The sequence below is a fragment of the Hemicordylus capensis genome, chromosome 3 (assembly GCF_027244095.1).
Source record: "Hemicordylus capensis ecotype Gifberg chromosome 3, rHemCap1.1.pri, whole genome shotgun sequence".
NCBI classification, from domain to species: domain Eukaryota; kingdom Metazoa; phylum Chordata; class Lepidosauria; order Squamata; family Cordylidae; genus Hemicordylus; species Hemicordylus capensis.
The window spans coordinates 219,950,012-219,976,998 of NC_069659.1; the positions used below are offsets into that span (position 1 = coordinate 219,950,012).

Below are 26,987 nucleotides of genomic sequence, written 5' to 3' on the forward strand. Positions count from 1 at the left end.
CAGTCCTACAATAATGGTTAATTTACACAGTCCTCTGGCGTACACACCCTATACATGGTGAGGTATAGTACCAAAAGCTGTCCATTACAAAAAGGAGTATATTGACTGTATACCTGCATGGATGTGCACATATGCCCAAGGTCACACACAAGATGTTTGACAGGCAGTGTTGTGCAAGTTTAAAATTTGCTCCTGTGCTCCAGTGTATGAGAAGAACACACTAAGGGACTTTGTGAACTGGTTGTGAGTGTCAAATGTCATGCCATATGACAGTTTCCATATGCAAGCCAGCTTTCATAGTGGTGGAAATCTGTTACAATTCTGACATGTCTCTTTATGGGTTTTTTGAAATTGCAGCAAATCTGTAGTACTTGAATATATGCATTAAAAAATAGGGAGCATTCAATATATATTTACCTGTAGCAGAAACAGCTAAATAAGATGATCATAACTATTGTGCAGACAGCCGTAGAAATGAGCACAACCATCCAACGAATGCTGCCATGAAAGAGATTGACTAAATAAAACAGAACATTAATATAATCAATTTCAAGAGAAATGAGTCTCTAACGAGATAACATTAACATTGCTGAAAAGATGCTAAATGCAAATAAAATAGCATTTTAAGCTATTTTAAATTTCCTGTACAATGATCATGCAGAGGTCCAACACTGGATTGTCACCGCATAAACAACAGGCATGTGGGATTCTGAAGGACAGGACACTTGCCCCTGTGCACTGCACAAGTAACAGCCATTCATGGTGCAAACTGGGTTAGAATCATAATGGTGTTAACACTGAGCAATATGCAATTATTCAGTTCTATTTTGCAAAAATCCTAGTCTGTGAAAAAATTTGGTCCTTTTCAAAAAGCAGATGCAGCAGACTTTGGTGTATGATATCTAGGAAATTTTCCAAGAAAAACTAAGGTGCAGTTTTTGTTTCATAGTGAACCTGCTTTAAGTGGCGATTCTCTTTATTTAGCAGGGGAGAGCAGCTGACCCTATCCATCCCCAGCACAGCTCTCTCCAGTGGCTGTTGCTGGTGTCAATCTTATGTTTCTTTTTCAGATTGTGAGTCTTTTGGGGACAGGGAGCCTAATTAGTTTTATTTAATCTGTGCAAATTGCTTTGGAAACTATTGTTGAAAAGCAGTATATAAATATTTGTCATACTTGTATGCAAATGGGCTTTTGCAGTGTCTGTTCCAGAAACCTACCCAAACAACTCAGGGGCGTAGCAAGGTTGGATTGGGCCCAGAGATGAGATTTTAAAATGCCCCTCCCCCACTCAAAGTCCAGGGCCTCTGCACACCCCAAGCCCCCAAGGATTTAAGTCTGATATTTCAAAATAAGTATGCTGCCTGGAAATACATTTCACTGAATATACACATGCACGCTTCACAATATATAGCGATATACATTGAATACTATATATTTGTGCTATTTTTAATGCCTAGAACACACTAGAAATACTAATTATTAAAATGGGCCCCTCGCTGCAGATTAGCAAAGGAGACAGTCAACCATGCAGTGTGAACCTATGTATGTTTTCTCAGAATTCTGACCAAATTCAGTAAAGTTTGATTCCAGGAGGTTTTTCACCTGGGGCTTTTAAAGCCCTTTAACACACATCTCCTGTGGAATGGAGGTGCTGCATTCACATGTTGGCCAGATTTACCCTGAAGTCCCTGGGAGTTTTTGGGAAGCAGTTCACACACAATTCAGGTTTTTCACTGCTCATTAGAGTGTAGCCTGATTTATATCTGGAGTAAAAAACAAACAAAAAAAACCCCACTATTTTGTGTTGGTTCTTTGGGACAACTTCAATTTTGCAGAAAAGCTTCCCAGTAAACTTGCAGTAAAGCCTGCTGTGTGTAAAAGTCCCAGGTAAGTGTACGGAGAATTGCAGCCTCAGGCAGCAAATCTAACCACATTTAGCTGGAAGTACATTTCATTGAAACCTAAAGGACTTACTCGAAAGGAAAGCATGTCTACTTAAAAATAAACTCCACTGCATTCAACTGAGATCATTCCCTGGTAAGTGCATATAGGACTGCACATGCTCAGGGATGTAAAGCAAACCAAACTAATTTGTGCTCCCAGCATATTTTGCTCCCTATAGGAGACCAGTAAGTCCCACTGAAGCAAGTAAGATAGGTGGGGAGAAATAGAGAAAAGAGCAAGAATTAGCACAATTCCTCGGGAGAAAAAGAGGAATCTGCCTCTTCTTGGTAAAATTTTAAGATAGATGAGACATGCCAGAGCTCAAGGAGCTCCTGAAGTTATGCCCTCTGTCCTAAAAGTCATTTTCCCTGCTCCCCAATGTGGACGTAGGGCTGGTTGTGGTCTCTTACTCTACTGTGATAAAAACCACTCTCTGCAAGTGCTCAGAAGCAGGGTCATCCCTAGTGGGGTGTGGGGCTGGGGGGCAAATCAGCATGTGCAGGGCCTCCTTAACATTTCATATCATTACAGAATCATACTGACTGATGACATACAGTGTAAATAGTGTGAGTGAGGTTTTTGGACATACCCAACCAGCTTGGCATTTCTAAAGAAAAATAAAATAAAAGCCCAACACATGCTTCACAGTTCTCACTCAGACCTTCTGGATTGCAAAACAACTTGAACATAAGTGCATTTATGAATGAATGAATAAAATATTGTTTGTTCCAGAAGTGTTTGTAATTTTCTGCCATGAAACAAGCCACTTATAGGACTTTTTAGATAGTTTTTTTTTAAAAGAAAGCCAATAAATTTTCAAATCTGTTTCAAATATTCAGAGACTTCTCAGTCTCTTCCCCCACCCCCATATCAAAGCCCTATGGCAAGCAAATCCTTATATGGGGGGGTGGAGTACCCACAAAAAGGAATTCATATCATATCTCCATTACTATGCAGGCAAAGGCTGATCGGTACAGGGCAGAGGGTCTGCAGAGAGCTGTGTTGGGTAAAAGGCAGCCAGCGATGGCCACTCTGCCTGCCTGCCTGCCTCCTTCCTTCCTTGCCTGACTGCCAGGGCATTCAACTTCAGGCTTCAGGGAGGCCTGCCCTGCATGGAGGCCTTTCTGGAAGCCCCACCTACCCACCGATCAGCTAACAGGCAGCGAGAGAAGGAGCTCTCTAGATTGCCAGCCAGGAGGACCGACAGAGGGGCATTGGGGCGGGTTGGGTGGGCAATGGGGAGTCATGTGACATGTCTCTGGGGGGCCCTTCAAGGCAGTGGGCCCCCAGACAACTGTCTCCCCTTGTCTAATCATAGTTACGCCCATGCAAACACTTTGGATATAGTGATGGTGTGCATGTGGGGGCAGCTCTCTCACATGGATTTATAAAGCTGATTAGCAAACATCATCAAGCAGCATCCTAAATTCTTTAGGAACCTCTGATCCTCCAAAACACTTTGAGAGGACAAGAGAAGCTTTGGGTCGCTTGACAAGAATAGTATGAAGATCAAATGACTGGCAATATACTATTGCTCCCCTTTTAAGAGAAGTTAAGCTCCTCAGGCCTCCAAAGTTCCTCAAACTTAGTTGGTGAGGAGCAAATATTATAATCAATATCAACAAAAAGGGAAGAGGGAACATCTTGGCAGGGCAGTGACTGTGTTTGGGCTTCTGCCCCACCTTTTTCTCCAGGTGTGTGCCATCTACCCTCAGCCTCTGCTGCTTTAAAGCTGGGGCTGGGCCAGGGACTGAGGAAGGGAAGAGGGAACATCTTGGCAGGGCAGTGACTGTGTTTGGGCTTCTGCCCCACCTTTTTCTCCAGGTGTGTGCCATCTACCCTCAGCCTCTGCTGCTTTAAAGCTGGGGCTGGGCCAGGGACTGAGGAAGGGAAGAGGGAACATCTTGGCGTGAGCCGAAGGGCGAGAGCACAAGGGCTCTCATCCTTGTGGCTCTCAGCTGTGGGGCGAGCTGCCTGGAGCCCTGAAGACCTTTTCTTCCTGCCTTGACGATCCATCTTCCGCCAAGCAAGAAGTCAGCAGGGACTGTATGAGTCTGGTCTTGGTTTTAAATTAAGCCAAGTAGCCGTGGTGGAATAGTCTGGGGAGATGTGTCTGGGAGAGCAAAAAAGTGGGTCTGGAGTGGGGGCGGCAATATCACGGGTAGCGGGCAGAGGGAGGTATGGCAATATCACGGGTAGCGGGCAGAGGGAGGTATGGCGGTGGGAGTTGGGCAGGCCGTTACAGGGGAAAACGGTCCAGGCAATTGAGGCCTGTTCCTTTTTCCAGCCCTTCCCCCAACCCTCTGACCCTAGGGAGCTCTGTGAACACTCCTTCGAGGATTAGGGTGCTGCTGCTAAATGCCAGGTCAGTTAACGCAAAAACATCTCTCATCCACGATTTGATTGTGGATGAGCGTGCTGACCTGGTATGCGTGACGGAAACCTGGTTGGATGCGCTGGGCGGGGTTGGTCTCTCTCAGCTTTGTCCTCCAGGTTTCCAGATCGTGCAGCAGCCCCGCCTCGAGGGTCGGGGAGGAGGCGTTGCGGTCATCTTTCAAGAGACCCTCCCCGTTTCCAGGTGCCCGGTCAGACAATCTCAGAATTTCGAGTGTTTGTCCTTGAGGGTGGGCCTCCGAGATAGGCTGGGGATTCTGCTGGTGTACCGACCACCCCGCTGCACTTCAGTCTCCCTACCTGAGCTGGCGGGGGTGGTCTCGGAGGTGGCCTTGGGTTCCCCCAGGCTTATTGTCTTGGGGGACTTCAATGTCCACGCTGAGGTCCCTTTAGTGGGTGCGGCTCAGGATTTCATGGCCTCCATGGCAACCATGGGCCTGTCTCAGTTGGTATCGGGCCCTACCCACGTGGCGGGACACACTCTAGATCTGGTTTTTGCCGACCGGGAAATAAATGATCTGGAGATGGGGGAATTTGAGATCACTCCCTTGTCATGGACAGATCATCACCTGGTGGGGTTTAGTTTGACTGCTCCGTCTGCCCTCTGCAGGGGTGGTGGGCCGATTAAGATGGTCCGCCCCCGGAGGCTTATGGATCCGCTTGGATTTCAGACGGCCCTCGGGGAGTTTCCAGTGTCCAGAGCTGGTGACCCTGTCGAGGCCTTGGTTGATCTCTGGAATGGAGAGATGGCCCGGGCTGTTGACACGGTTGCCCCCAAGCGCTCTCTCCGGCTTGGTGGAGCCTGTTCTGCTCCTTGGTTTTCCTCGGAGCTTAGGGCGATGAAGCAACTCGGACGACGGCTGGAGCGACGCTGGAGGAAGAGTCGTCACGAATCCGATCGAACACGGGCTAGAGCCCATTTTAGGGACTATGCCGTGGCGGTGGGGGTGGCGAAGAAATGTTTTTTCTCCGCCTCCATTGCGTCTGCTCAGTGCAGGCAAACAGAGCTGTTTCGTGTGGTGAAAACATTGCTCCACACATCCCCCCGGACAATGGGGGAGGAGTCATCTACGGCTCTTTGTGATCGGTTTGCCTGTTGCTTTGCAGATAAAGTCGCTTGCATCCGTGCTGACCTGGACTCCAGAGTTTTGGCAGTTCCGGCAGACGTGCCTCTGGTACCATCTGGTCCCGTTGTGTTGGATTCTTTTCAGTTGGTGCGGCCTGAGGATGTGGACAAGATCCTGGGCAGTGTGCGGGCGACTTCGTGCGCTCTTGACCCTTGCCCTTCATGGCTAATAAAAGCTGCCAGGGAGGGGACAGGTAGATGGCTGGAGGTGATCGTTAATGCTTCGTTAAGGGAGGGAAGGATGCCATCGTGCCTCAAGGAGGCGGTGGTAAGACCTCTATTAAAAAAGCCCTCCCTGATCCCTCCAACCTGGACAACTATAGACCTGTGTCTAACCTCCCCTTTTTGGGCAAGGTGATGGAGCGTGTGGTGGCGTCCCAGCTGCAGAGGGTCTTGGATGATATGGATTATCTGGACCCTTTTCAATCTGGCTTCCGCCCCGGGTATGGGACTGAGACTGCCTTGGTCGCTCTAGTGGATGACCTACGCCGGGAACTAGACAGGGGGAGTGCGTCCCTGTTGGTTCTGCTGGACCTCTCGGCGGCATTCGATACCATCGACCATGGTATCCTTCTGGGCCGCCTCTCGAGTATGGGAATCGGAGGCACTGTGTTGCAGTGGTTCCGGTCCTTTCTTGAGGGGAGGGTTCAGAAGGTGGTGCTGGGGGACTACTGCTCGGCCCCGTGGCCGTTGGCCTGTGGGGTCCCGCAGGGATCAGTCTTGTCCCCCATGCTGTTTAACATCTACATGAAGCCGCTGGGAGAGGTCATCCGGAGATTTGGACTGAGTTGTCAGCAATATGCGGATGACACTCAGCTCTATCTCTCCTTGTCATCTGATCCTAGGGAGGCAGTGGATGTCCTGAATCGGGGGTTGGAGGCCGTGATGGGTTGGATGTGGGCTAACAAACTGAAACTGAATCCGGATAAGACGGAGGTACTGTTGGTCAGTAGGAGAGCCAATCGGGATGAGGAGATTTTACCGGTTCTGGATGGGGTTGCACTCCCCTTGAAGGAGCAAGTACGCAGCTTGGGGGTACTACTGGACCCGGCTCTGCTTTTGGAGGCTCAGGTGGAGGCGGTGGCCAGGGGTGCCTTTGCACGGCTTCCCTTTCTCGAGAAGGCAGATCTGGCCACGGTTACCCACGCCTTAGTCACATCGCGGCTGGATTACTGTAACGCGCTCTACGTGGGGCTGCCCTTGAAGAATATCCGGAAACTGCAGCTAGTGCAAAACGCGGCAGCGAGGGTTTTATCCGGAGCTGCCCGTTGGGAACATATCACCCCCATTTTGAAAGAGCTGCACTGGCTGCCGGTTCGTTTCCGGGTCCAATTCAAGGTGCTGGTTTTGACCTTTAAAGCCCTAAACGGTTTGGGCCCAGGGTATTTGAGGGACCACCTGCTCCCAAGGGTTGCTGCCCGCTTGACTAGGACATCTGAGGGGGCCCTGCTCCGGGTGCCGACAATGAGGGAGGCCCGGTTGTCGTGCACTCGGGACAGGGCCTTTTCTGTTGCTGCCCCCAGACTCTGGAATGCTCTCCCAGTGGCCATTCGTTCCTCGGACTCCATCACGGCTTTTAGAAAGCTCTTAAAGACTTGGCTTTTTACCCAGGCTTTTACATGATTGTTTTCTACTGCGGCTTCTCTGTGTTTCTATTTGTTGTATTTGTTGTGTTGTTTTTATGCCTGTTTTAATATGTTTTTGTACTTTTAACATGATGTTTTTATTGTGTTTTTATTGTATGTTTTTAACTTTTGTAAACCGCCTTGGGGTTATCTTTTTAATGAAAGGCGGTATATAAATGCAAAAATAAATAAAAATAAAATAAACATGAACAGAATAGCAGAGAAACAGTTAAATCCATTTCATACTATTCAATGGAGGGGTGGACAGAGTGCCACATAGGAAGTAATTTGCTTATTTAGTTGTAAAAAAACTCCAGGATGCTTGGCTGCAATTGATGTTCTTCGAATAGTCTTCTGTCTAATAACACTGATGAGATCTGCTACTGTCCAGAGCAGAAACATTTAGAACATTAGTTGGGGAGCTAGTGCTCACTCCTCCCTCTAAGAAAGAAAAGGCAATGATAATGTGGGAGATGATGTGAAGAGAAAGGGTAATAATCTTCTTTATCCCAATAGGGATAACTATCCCAGTTATCTGGTCTCCAATGAGGAGCAAGCTGTTGGTGGTAGTCACTCTGCTTCTGAGTTATGGAGAAAATCATGCAGGAAACCCAGACTGCAGTTACAGCAACTACTGTCTGGCCGGACCAGTGGCTCCAAGAACAGAGTTGCACCCACAGTTTAACACACATCTCAAGGTCATTTGCAACACCTCACAGGATGACAGCAGCAAAGTCCATTCCCAGAGGGAAGCCAGAAAGCGAAGATGACAACTGTGGTGGTCTCTATCATGAACCGTTGGTAGAGCTGGCAGAAGAAGGCTTTGCGAAATTTCCCCAAACAAAATAAGCACAAATCATCCACATCTGAGGAAAGGACTCCCTGCCCACCCTGCCCCCGTGACCAGAACCACTTAGATTGGTAGCTGTGCTATAGATGTGTGGCGAGCTTCAGGAAGAAATGAATCCTGAAGTCTGAAAACAAAACAAAAAACCAAAACAAAACACAACAGCAGTCCAAATAATAAAAACTGGAGGGGGAAATATGAGAAAAAGAAAGAAAAAATGAGCAACCAAAGGTCATAGCAAGCCTGTTTCTACAGAGTGCTCTCCAAAGATGCTGCTCAGATAGTGATCAGAAGAATTGAACAGGAAGGTGATCATCTCACTCTTCCAGACATCAATACATCCCCTTCCAATATGGAGCAGTGAGTGGTAGTTCCCTCTAGAAGCTTCTGAAGTACTCTGTGCAGATTCAGACCCCATCACTGTGATTGAACAGAGGCCACAAAACAAGATTTGCAACATTTATGGAGGTGGGTGGACAGGTTTCTACTCCCCTCATATTTTTGACAATACTGTTCTGTTGAAGTTTCTACTCCCCTCATATTTTTGACAATACTGTTCTGTTGCAAGTGTACCTCTGCAGCTTTGATAACAAGAAAAATTAAGTAGTCTAGGATTCTCAGAAGTTTTTAATTTTGAAAAAAAGTGAGTCAAACAACTGTACCAGGGTTCACCTTGTCCATACTGTTCTACAGAAAACATTTAAACACTGCATTTCTATAAAAACTGAATTTCAAGCCAAAGATCTGAGTGCCAAGTGTGTCAGCACACACATCAGCTCTTTCCCAAGACTTCTGATTACAGCTCTTTTTGCTGCATTGGAAGACAGATACACAGGGCCCCCTGACTTTCCAATGTAGCTTTTCAGGTATCTCATGAGCATAAAGGCTGCAGTGGAGAAGCTACAAGAGAAAAATCCCAGTGCACCTGGGATGTGCACAAAACCAGTTCACCTGTTCGGTTCGAATTCGAACCAGGTTCGAAATGGGAAGGGGAGGTTCGGTTTTGCTAGAACTGCCCCCCCAGGTTCAGTTCAAATTCAAACCATTTCAAACCTCCAAAAGTGGGTGGGGTGGTACACATGGGTACCTACCACCCAACCCTCAAAGCAATCAGACACTTGTACGATTTTTTATGATTTTTTGAAATTTATGTTTAACCATAACCAGCCCATTATTCCCTACTGTGGAGCACCCATGGGTGCCAACTACCACCCCACCCACTTTTGGAGGTTCAAACCAGTTCAAAACCCCAAGGCAATCTCTAGTAGCAAAGAATCTACACTCAGAAAACCTCAGAAACAACAAAACCCTGTACCTCATGGGTTAGCAACCCATGGGGGTGGTTGGCACCCTCTGTGCACTGCACCACCACTCGCTCTGGGCCACCCCGGCACCCCCCAAGTGCAGTTATGGGGCTACTGAAACCTCAATTCTTCCTTATGGAGAAAAGCCTTAAAGACGCACAAACTTCAAAAATCACTTTAAAATCAGCCCTTTGCTCAATTCCTTTCAAACAATTCTGGTAGCTTCCTCCCCCCCGCCCCCCGGGAACTACCACCTACCACACTCCGCTCTAGGCCACACACACACACACACACACACACACACACACACACACACACCGATGTGAAGTGATACATTTGCTGGAATCATCATTTTTCCCTATGAGGAATTTAAAAATACTTTTAAAATTCATCAATAATCGGAGGAGTATCTGATTGCCTTGGGGTTTCATGGGTGGTAGGCACCCCTGGGTGCCTACCACCCACCCCACTTTTGTGCCCCTAGGAGCTCCACAATAGGGGATAATGGGCTGGTTTGAGTCCCATTATACCCCATGAGAAAAATAATTAAAAATATTTCAAATATTCATTAAAAATCATAGGAGTGTCCGATTGCTTTTTGGGGTTTGGGTGGTAGGTACCCATGGGTACCACCCCACCCACTTTTGGAGGTTCAAAACAAAACTACCACCCCACCCACTTTTAAATGTTTGAACTGCTTCGAACCAGTTCAAATCGACCCCCCCCCCCAGTTTGGTTCGAATTCAAACCTGCAGCTTGAACCTGATAGCTGGTTCGGTTTGAATTCGAACCATTTGCATATCCCTACAGTGCACACTACAAAGCCTTGTCCATGGTCCTGCAGAACCTGCCAGTGGAATACTGGCAAGCATGGTACCTGTACTAGTAGGAGGGGGCAATGTAGGCTGCAAATCTTGATTGCAGAAGTCCGTCCGACAGCACTCAATTGTCCGCCGCAGTTGTGCTTTTGGAGAGTCCTACAGAACAAAAAGAAACCCATTTATTAAAAAGACAGATGTTCTCAGAACAATATTCAGCTCCTACAAGGAACTACTAGATAAAATACATAGCAAGTGTTCAAAGTGCTTCTCATACGATATATAATGTTAAGTAGTATTATTAAAGTGTAAGGCGTGTGCTTTTTTACTAACACTACATTTCCCGATTTTAAATGAAGTAAAGGACTTGCATACTATACAATTTATAGCTAACACTGTTCAAGTGTAGGGTGCTGTTCAAATCTTAAGCAGCACTATAGCACTCAACAGAAAGTCAACATGGCTGCTTTGTCTTCAGTGCTTTTACTGACGTGTAGATAACTATGTTGCAACTATATCGCAAGCCACAGTTAAGGTTTACTTAAGTAATCAGTGAGAACCATTTTGTTAGACAAGGACTAAACAGTTGGGTGTGGGAAGAATGTTTTGTGCTTACTTTAAAATGCATTCTTTCCTCACCATCCACCTTCCATTCTAAAGCACTAATCAGAATTTTACAATCACAGTGCAGTGCAGTTTACAGCCTGCTCACCATATCTGGAAGTATCACCTTGATCTGCTGTTCATTTACAGTGTTGGATCGCTGAATTATTAGCAAAGGCACATAGGAAGCTGCCTTATACCACTGGTCCCATCTAGTCCAATATTATCTACACTGACTGGAAGCGGCTCTCCCTGCTTCCAGGCAGGAGTCTTTCTTAGCCCTGCCTGGAGGTGCAAAGGAATGAATCTGGGACCTTTTGCCTGCAAAGCAGATGCTCTGCCAATAAGCTACAGCCCTATCCCCAATTACAAGTACAAACACTATAATAATGGACTTGATGTGAAGATTTAAACCCTCAAACATTAATAACTTAAGTAATTAATGTATTTAATTAATTAATTAATATAAATTAATATATTAAATTAATATAAATTAAATTAATGTATTTAATTAATTAATTTAAATAAATAAATAAATAAATACATTAATTACTTAATTAATTAAACTTAAGAGCCCCTGGTGGTGCAGTGGTAAAACTGCCGCCCTGTAACCAGAAGATTACAAGTTCGATCCTGACCAGGGGCTCAAGGTTGACTCAGCCTTCCATCCTTCCGAGGTCGGTAAAATGAGTACCCAGAATGTTGGGGGCAATATGCTACATCATTGTAAACCGCTTAGAGAGCTCCGGCTATAGAGCGGTATATAAAAATAAGTGCTATTGCTATTGCTATTGCTAACTTCTTCTCTCTCTCAACCTAAAGATAACTGAAAGGCAGTGAGTACCTTGCACTGGAAGTCTGAGCCTTCGTACTTCATGCAGCCTGAAGCAAGTGTAATTTCTCCATTTTCTTCTTCTTCAATGATGGCAAAGCAATGTCCATTAGTTCTGAAACAGATTAACTGATTTCAACTCTCGACATAAAACTCTACTTTCAACCAACTTATAAATATTTATTAGAATATTGCCCTATTTCTCCTTCTAGCACAATGGACACTACACAGGACAGATACATACCACTCTGAAGAGGACACTGCACTCTAGCAAAATGAAAGAGTGCTCCTCAACAGACAAAATGTGGTTCACTTTACTTGACAGAGAGAAAAGTCCCATGCCAGAGTTACAAAAAATTATTCTCATGGCCAGCAGGGTAAGATTTATGCTAGTTATGAAAGCTCATTCAAGTTTGTATGGTGGCCCCATAACAACTGATCTCCAGGTGGCTCACAAAAAACAGGAACACACACATTCAAACTGCAATAAAGTGCAACATTTAAAACCATTTTAAGAGCATTTAAAAAGCCTAGGTGAATGGAAAGATACTTGACATCTAAAAGACGACAGTGATGATGCCAGGCGAACCTCTCTGGGGATGCTATTCCATAAACGGAGTGCTACTGTTGAAAAGGCCCTCTCCCTAATAGCCACTTGCCTCAATTCAATTGCCAGGGGCATTCACAGCAAGACCTTTGAAGAACAGCCTAAGGTCCGGGTAGGAATATATGGGGCAAAATGCTCTTTCAAGTGACAACACAAAATTAGTACTCCGATGCAGACAGTAATGCCAGATTCTGCCATGACATTAAAACTATAACTTAATCATGGTTTAGCTTTATCATCATTAGCCTCAAGCTTACTCACTCCCCATTCCTCTTTATGAAGAAAGGGAGGAAGTGTGCTGCCTCCATTCCTGGTTAATAATAAACTGGTACTTCTTGTTCCATCCAAACCCAGCGAACCCCACTTTGTTAACAAGCCAGGATGCGATTCTGGTTTGATATGCTGGCTTATTAAAATGTTTGGTTCAGACATCATGCAAAACCATGGTTTAGTGTGAGGATTGCAATCAGCTTCGTATCTGTAGGTTTCTGGGCATGATTCGTGATGGTTGTTACCTTTGAGGCCCTAAATGGCCTGGGATCAGGATACTGAACATAGGAAGCTGCCATATACTCCACCCCCAGCACAGTACCTTCAGTGACTGTTGCTAGTGTCTATCTTGTGGTTTTTTTTAGAATGTGAGCCCTTAAGGGACAGGGAGCCATCTTATTTATTTATTATTTCTCTGTGTAAACCGCCCTGAGCCATTTTGGAAGGGCAGTATAGAAATTGAATTAATAATAATAATAATCAGCCAATTACAAAAAGCAGCTTTACTGGGAACAGCCTATATTCTGCGACGATATCTATAACAACTGACAATAAAATTCAGCCGTCCCAGGTCCTTGGGAAGGACTCAATGTCTGGATAAAACAAACCAGTCAATAACACCTGTCTGACTGTGTAAACAAGAAATAATAATGAGTCAGACCATAGGTCCATCTAGCTCAGTATTGTCTACACAGACTGGCAGCGGCTTCTCCAAGGTTGCAGGCAGAGTCTCTCTCAGCCCTATATTGGAGATGCCAGGGAGGGAACTTGGATCCTTCTGCTCTTCCCAGAGCAGCTCCATCCCCTAAGGGGAATATCTTACAGTGTTCACATGTAGTCCCCCATTCAAATGCAACCCAGGCGGACCCTGCTTAGCTAAGGGAACAAGTCACGCTTGCCACTACAAGACCAGCTCTCCTCTCTAGGGATTGCCTCATCTCACTTGAGTCTGCCTGGTCTATAAAATCTTTTAGGAAAGCCCTTCTCTTTGTCCCACAGCCTTCAGAGGAAAGACTGTAGAGAACATACCAACCTATTCATTATGTAGCTGATAGATAAAATAGGTCTTTCCTATCTCAAATGTACTTCACCAATTGATCAATTTAGTTAAGACACTACAGCAATCTCCATGCTTGTTCCTTTTCTGTGACAGCCCCACCGTGTGGAATTCCCTCCTTTTTGACACAGGTTTAGTTTCATTCCTCCTTGTTTTTAAAGGGAAGCTAAAATCCTTCCTGTTTAAATAGGTCGTTTCAAGTGTTCTCTGATTTTCACGGCTCTGTAGGTATGTTGGACATAGGAAGCTGCCATATACCGAGTCAGACCACAGGTCCATCTAGCTCAGTATTGTCTACACAGACTGGCAGAGAGATTCTGACTTTTTTAGTTCTGTAGAGAGTCTGTTCTGTTAACCTGCTGGACTCTTCTCTGGCTTTCTTGCAAACCTGAATTAGAACAAGCCAGGATGCCCGATTTTGAACATCCTGACAAATCCTGGCTTCTTCTAAACCAAACCACCAATGGAAGTGGGGGAAACTTCCTTCCTTTAAACACACAGAGAAGGGGGGAGCACAAGTTTGAGGCTTACAATCCTTAGCATTAAACCATAATTCTGCATGACCAAACTGGGATTTGCTGGGTTCAGGTGCAACAACAAATCCCAATGTGTTCTATATCAGAAACGAAAGGAGCAAGTTTCCTCCCCTTAGATGTGAAGAGGAGAGAAGGAAGTGAATGAGCCTGAGGGCCATGCTTCATAATGTGAAACTATGATTTTATCATGGTTTAAAGTTACAGATGAACCCAGCCTATATACACACACACACACTCGATGGCACTAAAACCAGCAATTCTAATGTGACAAAACGGAATCCCCTTATTTCTATTAAAATGCACTACATAAGAAGGTCAAATACAATCAAATTCTAAGGTGCACAACATACATATTAAAGCTGTGAACTGCTTCAAAGTCATTAAAAGGACATGCGTCTCTGATCACAAAAGTATAAAATTTGTAACAAGGAGGCAGAAAGGAATTGAGAAACAAGCCGGGGGTGGGGGGGTGAGAACCAATGGAAGATTTTGAAACCATTACAACTATTGCTTACCTACTGAGAGCACTGCCTCTACTGTGTTTATAACCTGTAGCACTTACTTGCATGTATTATTAATTGCATCTTCTGGACAATGGCCTGAGCAGTAACAGTGCAAAAAAGGCAACGTGTCCTCTGGAGCTAAGGTTACTCCATCTTCCTGCTTCTTTTGATCAGAATCAGTCTTCATCCCTGTTCCATGGAACATGCTGTCTGGACTCTGCCCTGGATAACATGAAAAAATAGCAAGATGGTTTGATCTGCAAAATCTGTGTGTTGACGGTTTGCAAATTTAGGGAGCAGTGCCATATCTAGAATCTTTTCTATTGTCTTTCCCGAGTATTGTCTTATTGGCTCACCTCCCAGTAAAGTATGACTACTCATTTGCGTACCATATTACGCATTCCATAAGAAAGATCTGAATCCTCTTTACCTGTAAGCAAACCATATTACATTTCAATGGAATTGAATTCCAAGGGTATTTCAGGATCAGGCTGAAAACAAGTTTGATGACAAACACTGGCTCAGAAAGCTAATAAAGATAACCTTTTCAGATTATCTCAAACTTTAACTTGCTTTAAATTTTCATTGTATTGTTTAACTTTTAGTCCCACTTTTTATAATCTACTGTATTGCAAGGTAGGAACAGATCTACAGCTTGGAACACAGTTATCATTAGCCCACTGGAATGTTTTAAGTACATCTATGCCCAAGAAAAACATGGATTCCTAGATAAATGAAAGTTATTACACTATATTTTTGGTGTTTTGTGGAAATGAATCAATGGCCTTTTCTGTCATGAAGATGAAAAGCATCTGCATTGTGTTGGCAATTTTATAGACTACTTGAAAAATATGGATAAAGGCTATTTGGAATTATCTTGGGCAGTATTCCAGCCTTCTATAATCAATTCTTATACATGAATCACACGATGATTAATGAAACATGCCATGGACCCTGAGATGCTAGCATCTGCAGGGAGTGGCAGTGGCACTGGAAATGTGGCTTGGAATCATGGCATGGGGGAAGGGCCTTTGAGCGCACTGTGGTTCCGATCTGGACTGCCCCTTCTCCACAAGTGTATGTGCTAGGAAGGAAACTCCCATTGGCACAAGTGACAGCATCACTTCTGGAGAAAAGACCAGCCACAGGGGGTCCAATTTGGAGGTACATGTGAAAGTGAAAGCCTCCCCCCCCACATGCCATGGTCCTGATCAGACCCCCCACAGCTTCTACTTGGCAAAGAATCCTTAACCACATAAGGGACAATGACATGCTTAATGTGTAGTTTGGCCCTTGTGGTATTTTCTACCTTGAAACTTTATAGGAAAATCCCCTTTAAAACATAAGCCATAACACAGCAGATAAATTCAATTTTATCTAAAATCAGCATACTACCTTAAACTTACAGAAATTCATTTCTGTAGAGTGTAACTATATCATTGTATGTTTAATGAAGTTTTGTTTACAGAGCTGTGCCTCTATAAATGCTGGTAAATGTGCATTTCAAGTACACAGAATCCAGTTGCACTGTAAAGTACTGCTTACGATCTTTTCATCATCTGTCAAACAAGTGATCAATATGGTGATTTTTCATTTTATAAGAAAATTAAGGATGTTTTCACGTATGCCTCATGCAAGGTACTTCAATAAATGAGATAAAAAATATGGGAGTTCTTATCTACGTGATAACAGAAATACCAGGGCAGTAGTTTTCCTGTGTCCTATCTTGTATGTGTTCTAGGCACTGAAAGTCCATGACAGTTTATGTTAACAATGAAGTTGACAAGATTTGCAATTCAGCAGAACAATTTCAAGAGCTCCTTCTGCTATCGTGGACTGCATTTTTCCCAATACAGTATTCTCAAAATGTTCCAGAATCAATTTGCAAAAATATTCATACATAAAACTGAAATTTCCACTCCTTGTGCTTCCTTGAGATTTTGTTCTCCTTTCCAGAGCCACAACAGAATCCAAGTTCTAACTAAAGTGCCTCTTTCTTTCCTGCCTCAGTGCTTGTTAAGCAGGAACGCGCTGAGAGAAAGCAAGCATAAATGAGCTTGAAAACCAACAAGACTTCAGAGTCCATAACTATGGGCTGCATCCATCCTCTATGTTATGGGTGCTGGGTTTCTTGAAGAGCCTCAGTATTTGAAACACTCTGGACAATAATAAATACTTTATTTTCAAGAATAATGCCAGAAGCAGCTACACAAATAATTGTGACCCATTAATTCTACCCAAGCAAAAAACAAACAAAACAAAACAGTGAGGGGATCTAAAGACAGAAATTCATTGAGCACAAATGAAACTTCATATGGAAACTATCCGTAACTAAGTTTAGCAAGAGGTAATATTTCCGCCACATATACAGCACGACAATTAAAAATTAAACCTCTAACTAACCAACTAATGACTGAAGTTAGGGTTTTTTTAATAAAGGGCAAAGCACACACCCATGAACCAACTGGATGCAGCGTGACGGCAGTCTCACTCTAGGTTCCAAACCAGCTTATTGCTTAAATATTTACACATCAAAGTTCAAAATGCCATTTTAATTATTATTCATGATAGGCACATTAAGTTTTTAAACCAAACTGTGTTAAAGCTATAGTATCCACATTTTTGAGAAAAGTTAACAAGCACATGTTCCTATCCTGCAGGAAAACCTGAAACTAAAAACTTTTTTTCTGAGAAACCTTGAAGTATGAGCATTAATATCCTCTACCAGTTTGTTCCACAAGTCTGACGTGCAATTTTGGAACAACTCGTATTAAGTACTGCCCATTATTCCTTGATTAAAATTATGAATTTGATTTTAATATCAATACCTTATCTTCATTCAATACTTTATCTGTTTATATGCATTAAATACATTCAAAATGTCTGTAGAGTAAGTTTTAACAGCTACTTATATCCACATGGTCGTGCCACAACTTGTGGGGTCTTTCAAAACAGGAAAAGTGCTGCCTTTCTGCACAGTGATCCTAAATTAGATCCTATTTTACAACAAGCCAGGATCCCTCATCATACCTGAACCAGGATATCCTGGCTTATTCTAGCCAGAGTTTAAAAATAAAATAGGATCTGAAGCTGGATACAAACATCTGGTTCAAACATAATCAGGGTGGATTTGATTTAAATCAAACTGATTTAAATCACGATTTAAATCACGATTTAAATCACTAGCAGGGTGGATAAAAATAAAAAAAATCCGATTTAAATAAAAAAAATCAGATTTTTTAAATTTAAATCAGTTTTTTTATTTAAATTGGATTTTTTAAATTTAAATCGGATTTTTTTTATTTTTATCCACCCTGCTAGTGATTTAAATCAAATCCACCCTGAACATAATAAAAGACCTTTACTTGCTTTAAGCCAGGACCAGAAGCAAAATCTTTCCTCTCTTTGCACACCAAGAGGTGGTGGGAGGGGGCACATGCTCTTAAGGCCAGAGAATATCAGACAAAGCCAGGATTCAATCTGGGCTCTATGTCATGTCTGAACTGGGCAATAGAAAGCTGGTTAACAAATTATTGCATTTTTATCCTGTCCATCTAATGAGCTCTGAGAAGCATACCTGGTTTGTTCCCCCCTCCCCTCTATGCTCTGTTTATTTCCTTACTGGTTTTCTTTGAAATAAGGCTGATCGTTACCTGAGCCAAGGCCACACAATGAGTTTTACGTTTGAATGTTGATTACTCTCCCTAGTCCTTGTCTGACACGATAACGATGATGGCACACTGGCAATCTGCTTCCACCCTAAACTGATACTTGCAAATTTCAAGTACAGATTATAAACGACCAGTAAACCCCCTCCCCTCTAAGTAAGGAAATGCTACTTCTTAATAGAAAATTCTTACATATTGCCTTTAAACAGGGACCACTGTACTAAGCCAGGTGGGTAAAAGATCCTGCTATCTATAGCTGCAGTCCAAAGACATGTATATAGACTATCTATGAGAATAGACTGCTTTCTTTGGAAGCTTCCTTTTTCAGCTGCTACCTCCCACCCCAAATCCAACTGCTTTTTTTCAAAATCACAGGGCTGGTTAGAGTAGTGCTAAAAAGGATGAACACCAACAGCTTTCATGCATCATCCCTAAAATGCTTTATAAGCTCCTGGGTTTCAAAAGCTTTTCAAAAGTTAAAATGGCTTATCAGCATCTATTTCAAGTTGCAATTCAAACATAAAAGTGATATCAGCTATGCACACAAAAATGGCACATCAGCACACAAAAATGGCATATCAATAAACATATAACAAAATGAGTGTGATGTTACCTTGAACTTGAAAAACGATGAATGCACAGAATCCCAACAATCTGATATAGACTTTCAGACAAATCATTGTTCACATTTAAATCCTTCCTGTTCACTGGCACCTTTGGCAACTTGCCTTGCTGTTTGACAAGTATGAAGCTGGCTTGTTTAGTGAAATCCAATAGAAGACTGGTGGCTGACTGAAGCAATTATTTAATTATTCCAATTTGTTTTCTGGGGGGAAAAAGGAAAAAAATTAAAGTGTTTCACAAATGGATAAAATTCTGCAAATTAGAAATACCTAAGAGAAAAGCATTTCAAAGAAACCAGATGCAGTAATAACTTAATTCCAAATATAGTCATATAACTATATAAACCTAATTGAAATATAAACTCTCAGTATTTTAATTCGTTTCACAATTTTACAATCATTAAAAATTAAAACTAAACACAACTATTTTGATGTAAACCACCCTGAGCCATTTTTGGAAGGGTGGCACAGAAATCAATCAATCAACCAAAACAAGCGAGTTACTAACATGTATGCAATTCAAACTGAAAAAGTATATTATACAATGCTGTTGAAATTAGATTTTAAAAGTTTAAAAACATCATCTGTATCTATTTTTTATGTCAAACAATAATTATTCACAGCACCACTTACAGAAAGTCACTGTACCTTAGTACACAGTTGAAAGTATTTTAGAACAGATAACAATTAAACAGCTAATGCCCCCTCACAGAAATAATAAAAATCAGCCATCATATTCTGGTCCTTTTTTGGTAAATCACATGATTTTCTGAGAAAAATGTCCAAATATATTCACTTTCAAATATACAATAGCAATGAAGAATTTTTAATGACAGTACCAGAGTCGTACATGTAGTGAACCAACTTCTGGGGTGGGGGGTGGGGTTTCTAGAAAATTGTATTTTTCAAACATTTAACTGAACAAAAAAGGAAGGCAGCCAAATTGCTCTAATACTATCAAGTCACCTTTCAAGAACAAAGTGGACATACATGGCTATATTAAAATGTAGCAGCAGTTATAATCTCTCAAGGAATTTTTTTGCAAATGTTTCTGCAATGATTAACAGATTCTAAGTAAGTTCCCAAGGAATAAACAACAATTTGGACACCTAAGTAGTTAATACAGACAATACAGATTTTGTGTTAAGATGAACAGAACACTGATTTTGCCTTTCCTTGGCCTCTTGTTTGAGTGGGCTTGACCTCCTGACCTCTGTCAGCCTGGCGCTATTCTTGAATGAAAAAACGTGTATTTGTTCAAGGATGTGCTGCAATTACTGTTGGTGGCTGCTTCCACCATAAATAACTCAATCTGTCTGTTGGCAGGACCCAAGAACTTTTCATTTTAATTAGTGCTTCATAGGCATTTAACATGGAGGCAAATTACTGGCAGAGCATGGAGGTGTCTGTCACTTTCAATTTGCACATGCAGGGGGCATGCAGCCTTCGACCTGTGGCCTACTTTTCACACATCTGTGACTTCTCAGTAATGAACAAACAAAGAAGCTTCCTCACCAGGAGAAAGAGAACTACTGCAATGGAATAACCTATCTATGGAGACAGAAACTGACATGTTAAACACTGTGACGTGCTCAAAATGAAATAGCTGTGCACAATATCTTAGCATAAACCTTTGCCTCTTTTTGAACAGACATTTCAGTTTTTAGAGCTCTGGTCTTCCCTCCCCTACTCTTTCCCCCATTAATCGTGTAATTTTATTTGCTGATTTTACAATTGTTTTAATGTGTCTTTTTAGCTTACACACTGCACCACATACTGCCATATAAGTGGGCAGTATAAAGTATGTTTATTAGTAAAAGAAAATGCAAATAAATACAACTAAATGGAGTCGTGATATAATTTGAAGACAAAAGCAAAGTATTTTCACTCCTATCTTCCAAAGATATTTTAAGCAACAAAAGTCTTTAACTCATACTTCTGAAAAGCAGAGATATGGCTAACATAAAATATGTAATACATGTTGCAAGTGTGAAAAAAGAGATCCCAAAAGTAGTAGTAATAATGATTTAAAAACCAGAACCCCCAAAGTTTGTATAAAAAAACAAGATCCACAAAGGATTGTATGTGAGGAGTTAATCTAGGCTTCAGTAAGAACCCAAAGCAGGAAAGCTCATCTCACTGCCCCTGCTGTCAAGACTTTGTTTCTTGCTTTGGAACAATCACAGATGGAATTTGATCACGAAAGCTAACTTGCAAATCCTACTTTCATAACCCACATCTGATACCACATAGCATTTTCCTCTCAATTATTGTCTGACTGATGGCCTAGCATTTTCCCACAATTACCACATGTGTGGCATGGCTCACTTACATAGGCCACTGGGATTTAGATGCACTATATTTATCCCTCTGGAAGCAGACCTTGCTCACTCCTACTCCCCGCTTGTTTCAGAGCATACCAATTTCTCTCTCGCTCTATCAACAAGGGCTAATATATACTCCTAAAACAAACGTTGGTTTATTCCTGGCCATTAAAGATTTGCTCCAACACAGTAGTCTTATATCACCTTTGAAAGATACACTTTGGCTTCAACAAAAAAACTCAAGAAAGGGGAGTTACAGAGTTCTGGGGAGACCACAAGAATGCCTACCTATGTACTGTTATCTCAATTACGTAAAGAATGCATAGATCAGAGAGTGCTCTTCCTTGATCCTAGAGATCATGACAGTACACAGGAGGCAGCAGTTTCTTAGGTAAGCAGGTCTGCAGTCTCAGTGCAAAAGGCTAGATGAGATTTCTTTTTGTTCATTTCCATCTCCTAAATACTATTTTTTGATAGAATATTGAGTGGGGAAGATGTTAACGTCTCCTGGTTTTATTTTATGCTGCTACATAAACGCATGTAGTTCCAACAAGACATTACTCAAGCAATACAGAGGAAAACACACATACATATTATGTGTTTATTAACAATAAATTATCAAAAGTAATCGTGCCATCCCAACAAGTACGCATCAAAGAGATAGCTGCCAGATGCACCTTGAGAAACAAGCTTGCTAAACCCTTGAGCTTTAAGGAGGTCATGTATAGAAAAACCTGTCACAGTGTAGCCCCACTAGGACAGAAATCCAAAATGGCTACCACGCCAGAGGGGGAAGGCCTGAACGGGCCAAAGAGCCGACCTAACGGGCCAGTTTGGACTGCAAGGGAGGCTGGCGGGGGAACCTCTGCACCCCCCCACCTCCAACAACTCCCCTGAAGGGAGTAAGGTTAAAATATTATTATTATTATTATTATTATTATTATTAAAACAGGTCTATGTACCCCCGGACAGTTGGGGGTGTTCGGTCCAGGGTGGCTCAGTTCGACCCCGAACCGAACAGGTTCTACGTCGAATGCGTCAAACCTGTTCACACATCCCTAGCCACTACTACAGCCATGACCTTTGTGAATACACGTGGGCAGGGGCATAACGATAGAGGGGGCAGGCAGGGCACATGCCCTGGGTGCCACTCCGGTGGGTCATGTGGGGGGCGCCAAGAAGTGGCATCCCCCCCCCCGGTTCGCCGAGTGCGGCGGCGGTGGCGGCGGATCGCCGCCGAGTGTGGCGGCGGCGGCAGCAGATCGCCTGCTGAGTGCGGCGGTGGCTGGCGGCGATTCGGCGGCAGCGGGCGGCGGATCGATTCGCCCGCCGAGTGCAGCAGAGCAATGCCGAGGCCTGCTGTCTGGCCTGGCGTCGCTTCCCAACTGCACAGGCGCGCCTCACAGTAGGATAGAATGTAGCATAGAATGAACTGCGCAGGCGCGCCTCGCAGTAGGGAAGCGACGCTGGGCCAGATGGCACGCCTCGGCATCGCTCTGCACTCGGCGGGCAAATCGATCCACCGCCGCCGCACTCAGATCAGCGCCACCGCCCGCCACTGCCGCAGGTATGTGGGGGCCTGGGGGAGGGCGCAATTTCAGGGGCAGAGCTTGCCCTGGGCGCTGTTTCCCCCCGTTACGCCACTTCACGTGGGGCTGTTGACAATCCAAAAGGAAGGACTACATATTGGTATACTGTATCTCCCACTGTAAACTGCAGATATTTGCGATGACTGTTATATTCCTATGTGGAAATATGCATCTCACTAAGTCTAACATCACCCACTCTTCCTTGTATAGGAGAGTCAGAATTCCTTGCAACATAGTCATTCAGAATTTGCATGCCAACTGAGACCCCGTAGGTCCATAATTTCCCGAATCTCCCCATCCCTTTTCAGGTTTTGAAAGTAAGAGGAGTAAAATCTGGAAATCTTTTCTGTCCATTGCACTTAGACAATCACCCTTTTCTCCAACATCACCTGCACTTCCTCTTGCAATATAGGAGTTGCGCTTGTGTATTTTATCCCCCAAAATGGAGGCATAGTTTTCAACTCTAAAGCATAACCAGTCTTGATAATTCTGAGAACCCACTGGTCTGATGTTATGTGTTGCCATGCTAGGGCATGGCTTGCCAGTTTGATGGGAATGCTAGCAAGTACAAAGCAGATGTGTGCTTTGGCAGACAGATATAGGTTCGATTGGACTGATTGCGGTGGGTGGCAGAGCAAATTAAAGAGACTGCTTGTTCTGGTCCTTAGGTGGCTGATTGTTCTGGCCCTTAGGGCACTGCCAGAAACCCTTGTTTCTTTGGTACGACCGTTGCTGTCTGAAATCCTTTTGCTCACGTTGTTTAAAAGGAGCATGTTGTCTCCCATATGGTCGATATCAGGATAGTGCTGAAGTTGTAGCCATGACCATTTTTGCTGTATACTTTGATTTTTTCAAAGACTCCATAGTGGGGTCTGTGCTCTCACTAAATAAGCCCTTTCCGTCATAGGCCAAGTCCTCCACATGGTCACGCATGTGCTGTTGAAGGTTCGTGGATGACAATGTATGGTCACTGCCATCGCCATGGTTCAAGATTCAGTCTCAGCTATTTTAAAGGTACTAAGCTGTTGCCTAATGCCAGCAGTGGTTTTTTTCCATAAACTTCTGCGAATCTGTCCTGAAAATCCTCAGGTGTCACAAGTTGAGTCCTGCAGCAAAACGTCCCACAAATAATGGTTTATCCGGCCAAGCAGGCTGCATAGTTAGCTGTTCTTATAACCTAACAAGAGGTGGAATAGCTCTTCCTTCCCATAACATCCACTTTCTTCCCCCCTTATCAGAAGGCGTAGTGTGGCTTCAGTCAGATTGTGACATAGATGCACAATCAATTACCAAGGAGTTTGGCACTGGAGGATGCAGAAGGTACATGTTGTCTACCTCCTGTATCCTCTATAATAAAAGGCTAAGTGTGCGCCCGTGTCAAATGCCTGGCGTGCGTCCATGTCTCCCTTGGCTGTTCTGGGCATGCGCGGAGCGCATGCCCAGAACACGCCGAGGGAGACACGACCGCCAGCACTAGGCGGCCATGTTGGGCGGTTGTTTGCCCAGCCGCGGAAAGGCCAGAAGCGGCCGCCGTGAAGCCGGGGAAGAGGCGAAGCTGGGGAAGCCCCGTGAAGCCGGGGAAGCCAGGGAAGAGGCGGTGGGGGAAACTGGCCGAGGCGTGGCCGAGGCGGCGCCAGAGCCATGGCCGAGGCCTGGCCGCCGAAGGTGGGCAGGGGGAAGAGGCGGCGGGGGAAGCCAGCCAAGGTGGTGGCGGAGCCGCCGCCGAGGCCTGGCGGCGGCGCCGAAACCAGGCAGGGGGAAGACTTTGGGGCCCTTGCCCGGCCGGGGAGACCGGCCGCGGCATGGAGGCTGGCGGCGGGGGGAGGGGGAATGGCAGCGGGGGCCCCGGAGCACACAACTCTACTAGCGCCCGTTATTTAACGGGCCTAAAATCACTAGTTCTATATAAGCCTTCTAGGCGTTTTGATGTTGGTGTGGAGGTTTGCAGAACTTCCCAAGCAGTCTGTGCCGCTTTAGTTATTACAGGAAGCATTGGAAGTGACACAGGATGAGAGGTTTTGGCAGCCATCATCATGTTGTAAACCGGGTCCTTTAAATCAGCTTCAGGTTGTTTAATGTCTAGGCCTAAAGCCTCCACAATCTCTCTCAACTGAGCATGATATACTTTCAGCTCCTCCAAAAGGGAGGTTGAAGTTGTACAATTCACTGTACCTTCCACAGCTCATATTCAGCATAGTCATCTGGCAATGTAGTAGCAGGAGTATGGCGAAACCCACAAGAATGTGTAATCTCCCTATGGCCCTGGTGGCAAGATACCCCCTGCTGCCAGAGTCTCTGTGAGCTGGCATATTGCACAGGCGACTTCCACAACAAAGATGGCACAGTTGTTGCTGCTGCCAACCCTGATGGCCGTGAAAACAACTGAATAGTTATTGGTACCCACAAGGTCCTGAGTATGCAAAGGTGACATCAGATGCATAGGCAGTGCAGTCTGTTGAAGCAATATATAGTGGTGACATCGATGGTGTTTTTGGAATTGGAATTTCTTTGACATCCTGTTCAATGTCAAGGCCACTGCTTTAAAAGCCTGGAAAGGTTGACATTTGTAGAATCCAGCATAGCCAGTAAAGTATTAGCAGTGTTTGGATCTAAAGTGGCTTCTTCATCAAGTTCTGCAGTGAAGTCAATATAGTCCCCTCTCTCCTCTTGTTGTAGAGTCTGTGTCGAAGGAGACTGCGCTGATGACAGCTGAAGTACCCTTCTCGATGGCACTGCAGCAAAAGGCGAGTGTGTTAATGCCGTCAACGTTGTGGTCGTTATTGAATGTGCTGTCGATATCAATGTCAACATCGAGACCTGTACATGTGAGTCCTGTTGACTGTGGTCAACATTGTGGCTGCTTTCGGTGGCGGTATTCCCTATGCCAACGTAGAAGGCTGTTCTCTCAACATCAACAGCCCAGCTGCTGATAGGCCGGCTATAGCATTGTAGTGCAGTCGGCGAAGGAGTGCTATCCTTCTACCTTGTCTTGTTCAATGTTTCTTTCGTGGCGTAGAATCCTTCTCCTCATCCGAGGAGTGTCTTCTTTTCTTATTCTTATGCCGACAAGCTGGCTTTAGGACTTCCTTTGGCCATTTGAATTCCGGCTCTGTTCTTTCAGCAGTGGTTTTAGACTGCATATTTGCAGATCTTCGTGTGCTCAATGCCATGCTCGGCAACACTCCCGCTCTCGATACTGATGTCGATACTGATGACAAAGGGTAATTTGCTGAGGGGTAATTTGGTCTCTGCTTTGGCAGACATAGCACCTCATCATATAGCACGATGTGTCGACACAGTGCCCAATTTTTTAGTTTGTTTAGAAAAAGAACAGCATATTTTGCATGCTGCTGGGTTGTGCTGCTCTCCCAAGCACAGGAAGCATGAATCATGGTGGTCCATCGATGGTAATCTAGCTCGGCAATTCACACAACTCTTGAATGTCATTTTAGTCTCCATCACTGGCAAAGGTGTGCCCCAAGGCTTCAGCTTCGCAGCTCCAAACACAAAAATCCACAATACTATAACCAGTCCATTAAACATTTGACTATTCTAACACAGTCCAAGTCCAATAGGAATAAATATTCAATCTCTCATCTCATCTTTCTCTCAATCAAATCTAGATGAACCGAGGAGACAGCAATGAGGTGTTGACACACTGATGGTCACATAGCACAGAACACATGCAGGGCAGAGTGGGCAGCACGAGGAGCTAGTCAATCTAACCCATAACTCATTCCTTATAAATGCAACAGATCACAATCCAGATTATATAGTTCTGTGTTGTACACACAGTCATCTGAAACAGAGTCTTGTAGCACCTTAAAGACCCGCAAATATAATTCAACTTCAGTGTTCATGGACTATCAGTACATTAAATATTTGTCTCTTTAAGATGCTATAGAACCCTTTGTTGCAACAAACTAACACTGATATCTTTCTGGAAGTTGCTTCTGAGTCAGGAGAGCATACAGAGGGAAAGGTGGGCTTTGACTTATTCTACAGGCAATCTGAAAGACTGAAGAAGCAGGGTGTGTGAAGGAGAAAGGGGAGGGTTCTTTTTCTCCACTGAGTTCAATGGATGCATTTTCATTTATACCACCTATAGAGCTAACATAACAATATGCCATTGTTGAAGGTGTACCTAGAACCTGGAGGGGATACAGGATTTGTTCTAAGTCAGTTCTTCCCAGACTTAAAAGAGCTCTCTGTTGGCTACACCTGTGTAGCAGCAGCATAAATTGATATCTGCTGGCAGAAGGTAGCTTACGCCAGATCCTGTGTCACTCAATCAGGATATTATCCTAGGTTGTTCT

General features: G+C 44.0%; 1 protein-coding gene across 2 annotated transcripts in view; it reads right to left on the reverse strand.

Annotated features, from left to right (window-relative positions):
• Positions 1-26,987, reverse strand: part of BMPR1A (bone morphogenetic protein receptor type 1A) — a 108,334-nt gene that overhangs the window by 15,409 nt on the left and 65,938 nt on the right. For both annotated transcript variants that reach the window (XM_053309496.1, XM_053309495.1), the window contains 5 exons: positions 18,749-18,961; positions 14,527-14,689; positions 11,507-11,609; positions 10,119-10,218; positions 418-517 (listed from right to left, as the gene is read on the reverse strand). In XM_053309496.1, the coding sequence (XP_053165471.1) occupies positions 418-517; positions 10,119-10,218; positions 11,507-11,609; positions 14,527-14,689; positions 18,749-18,815 (533 nt within the window). In that variant the 5' untranslated portion in view covers positions 18,816-18,961. The remainder of the gene's footprint in view (positions 1-417; positions 518-10,118; positions 10,219-11,506; positions 11,610-14,526; positions 14,690-18,748; positions 18,962-26,987) is intronic.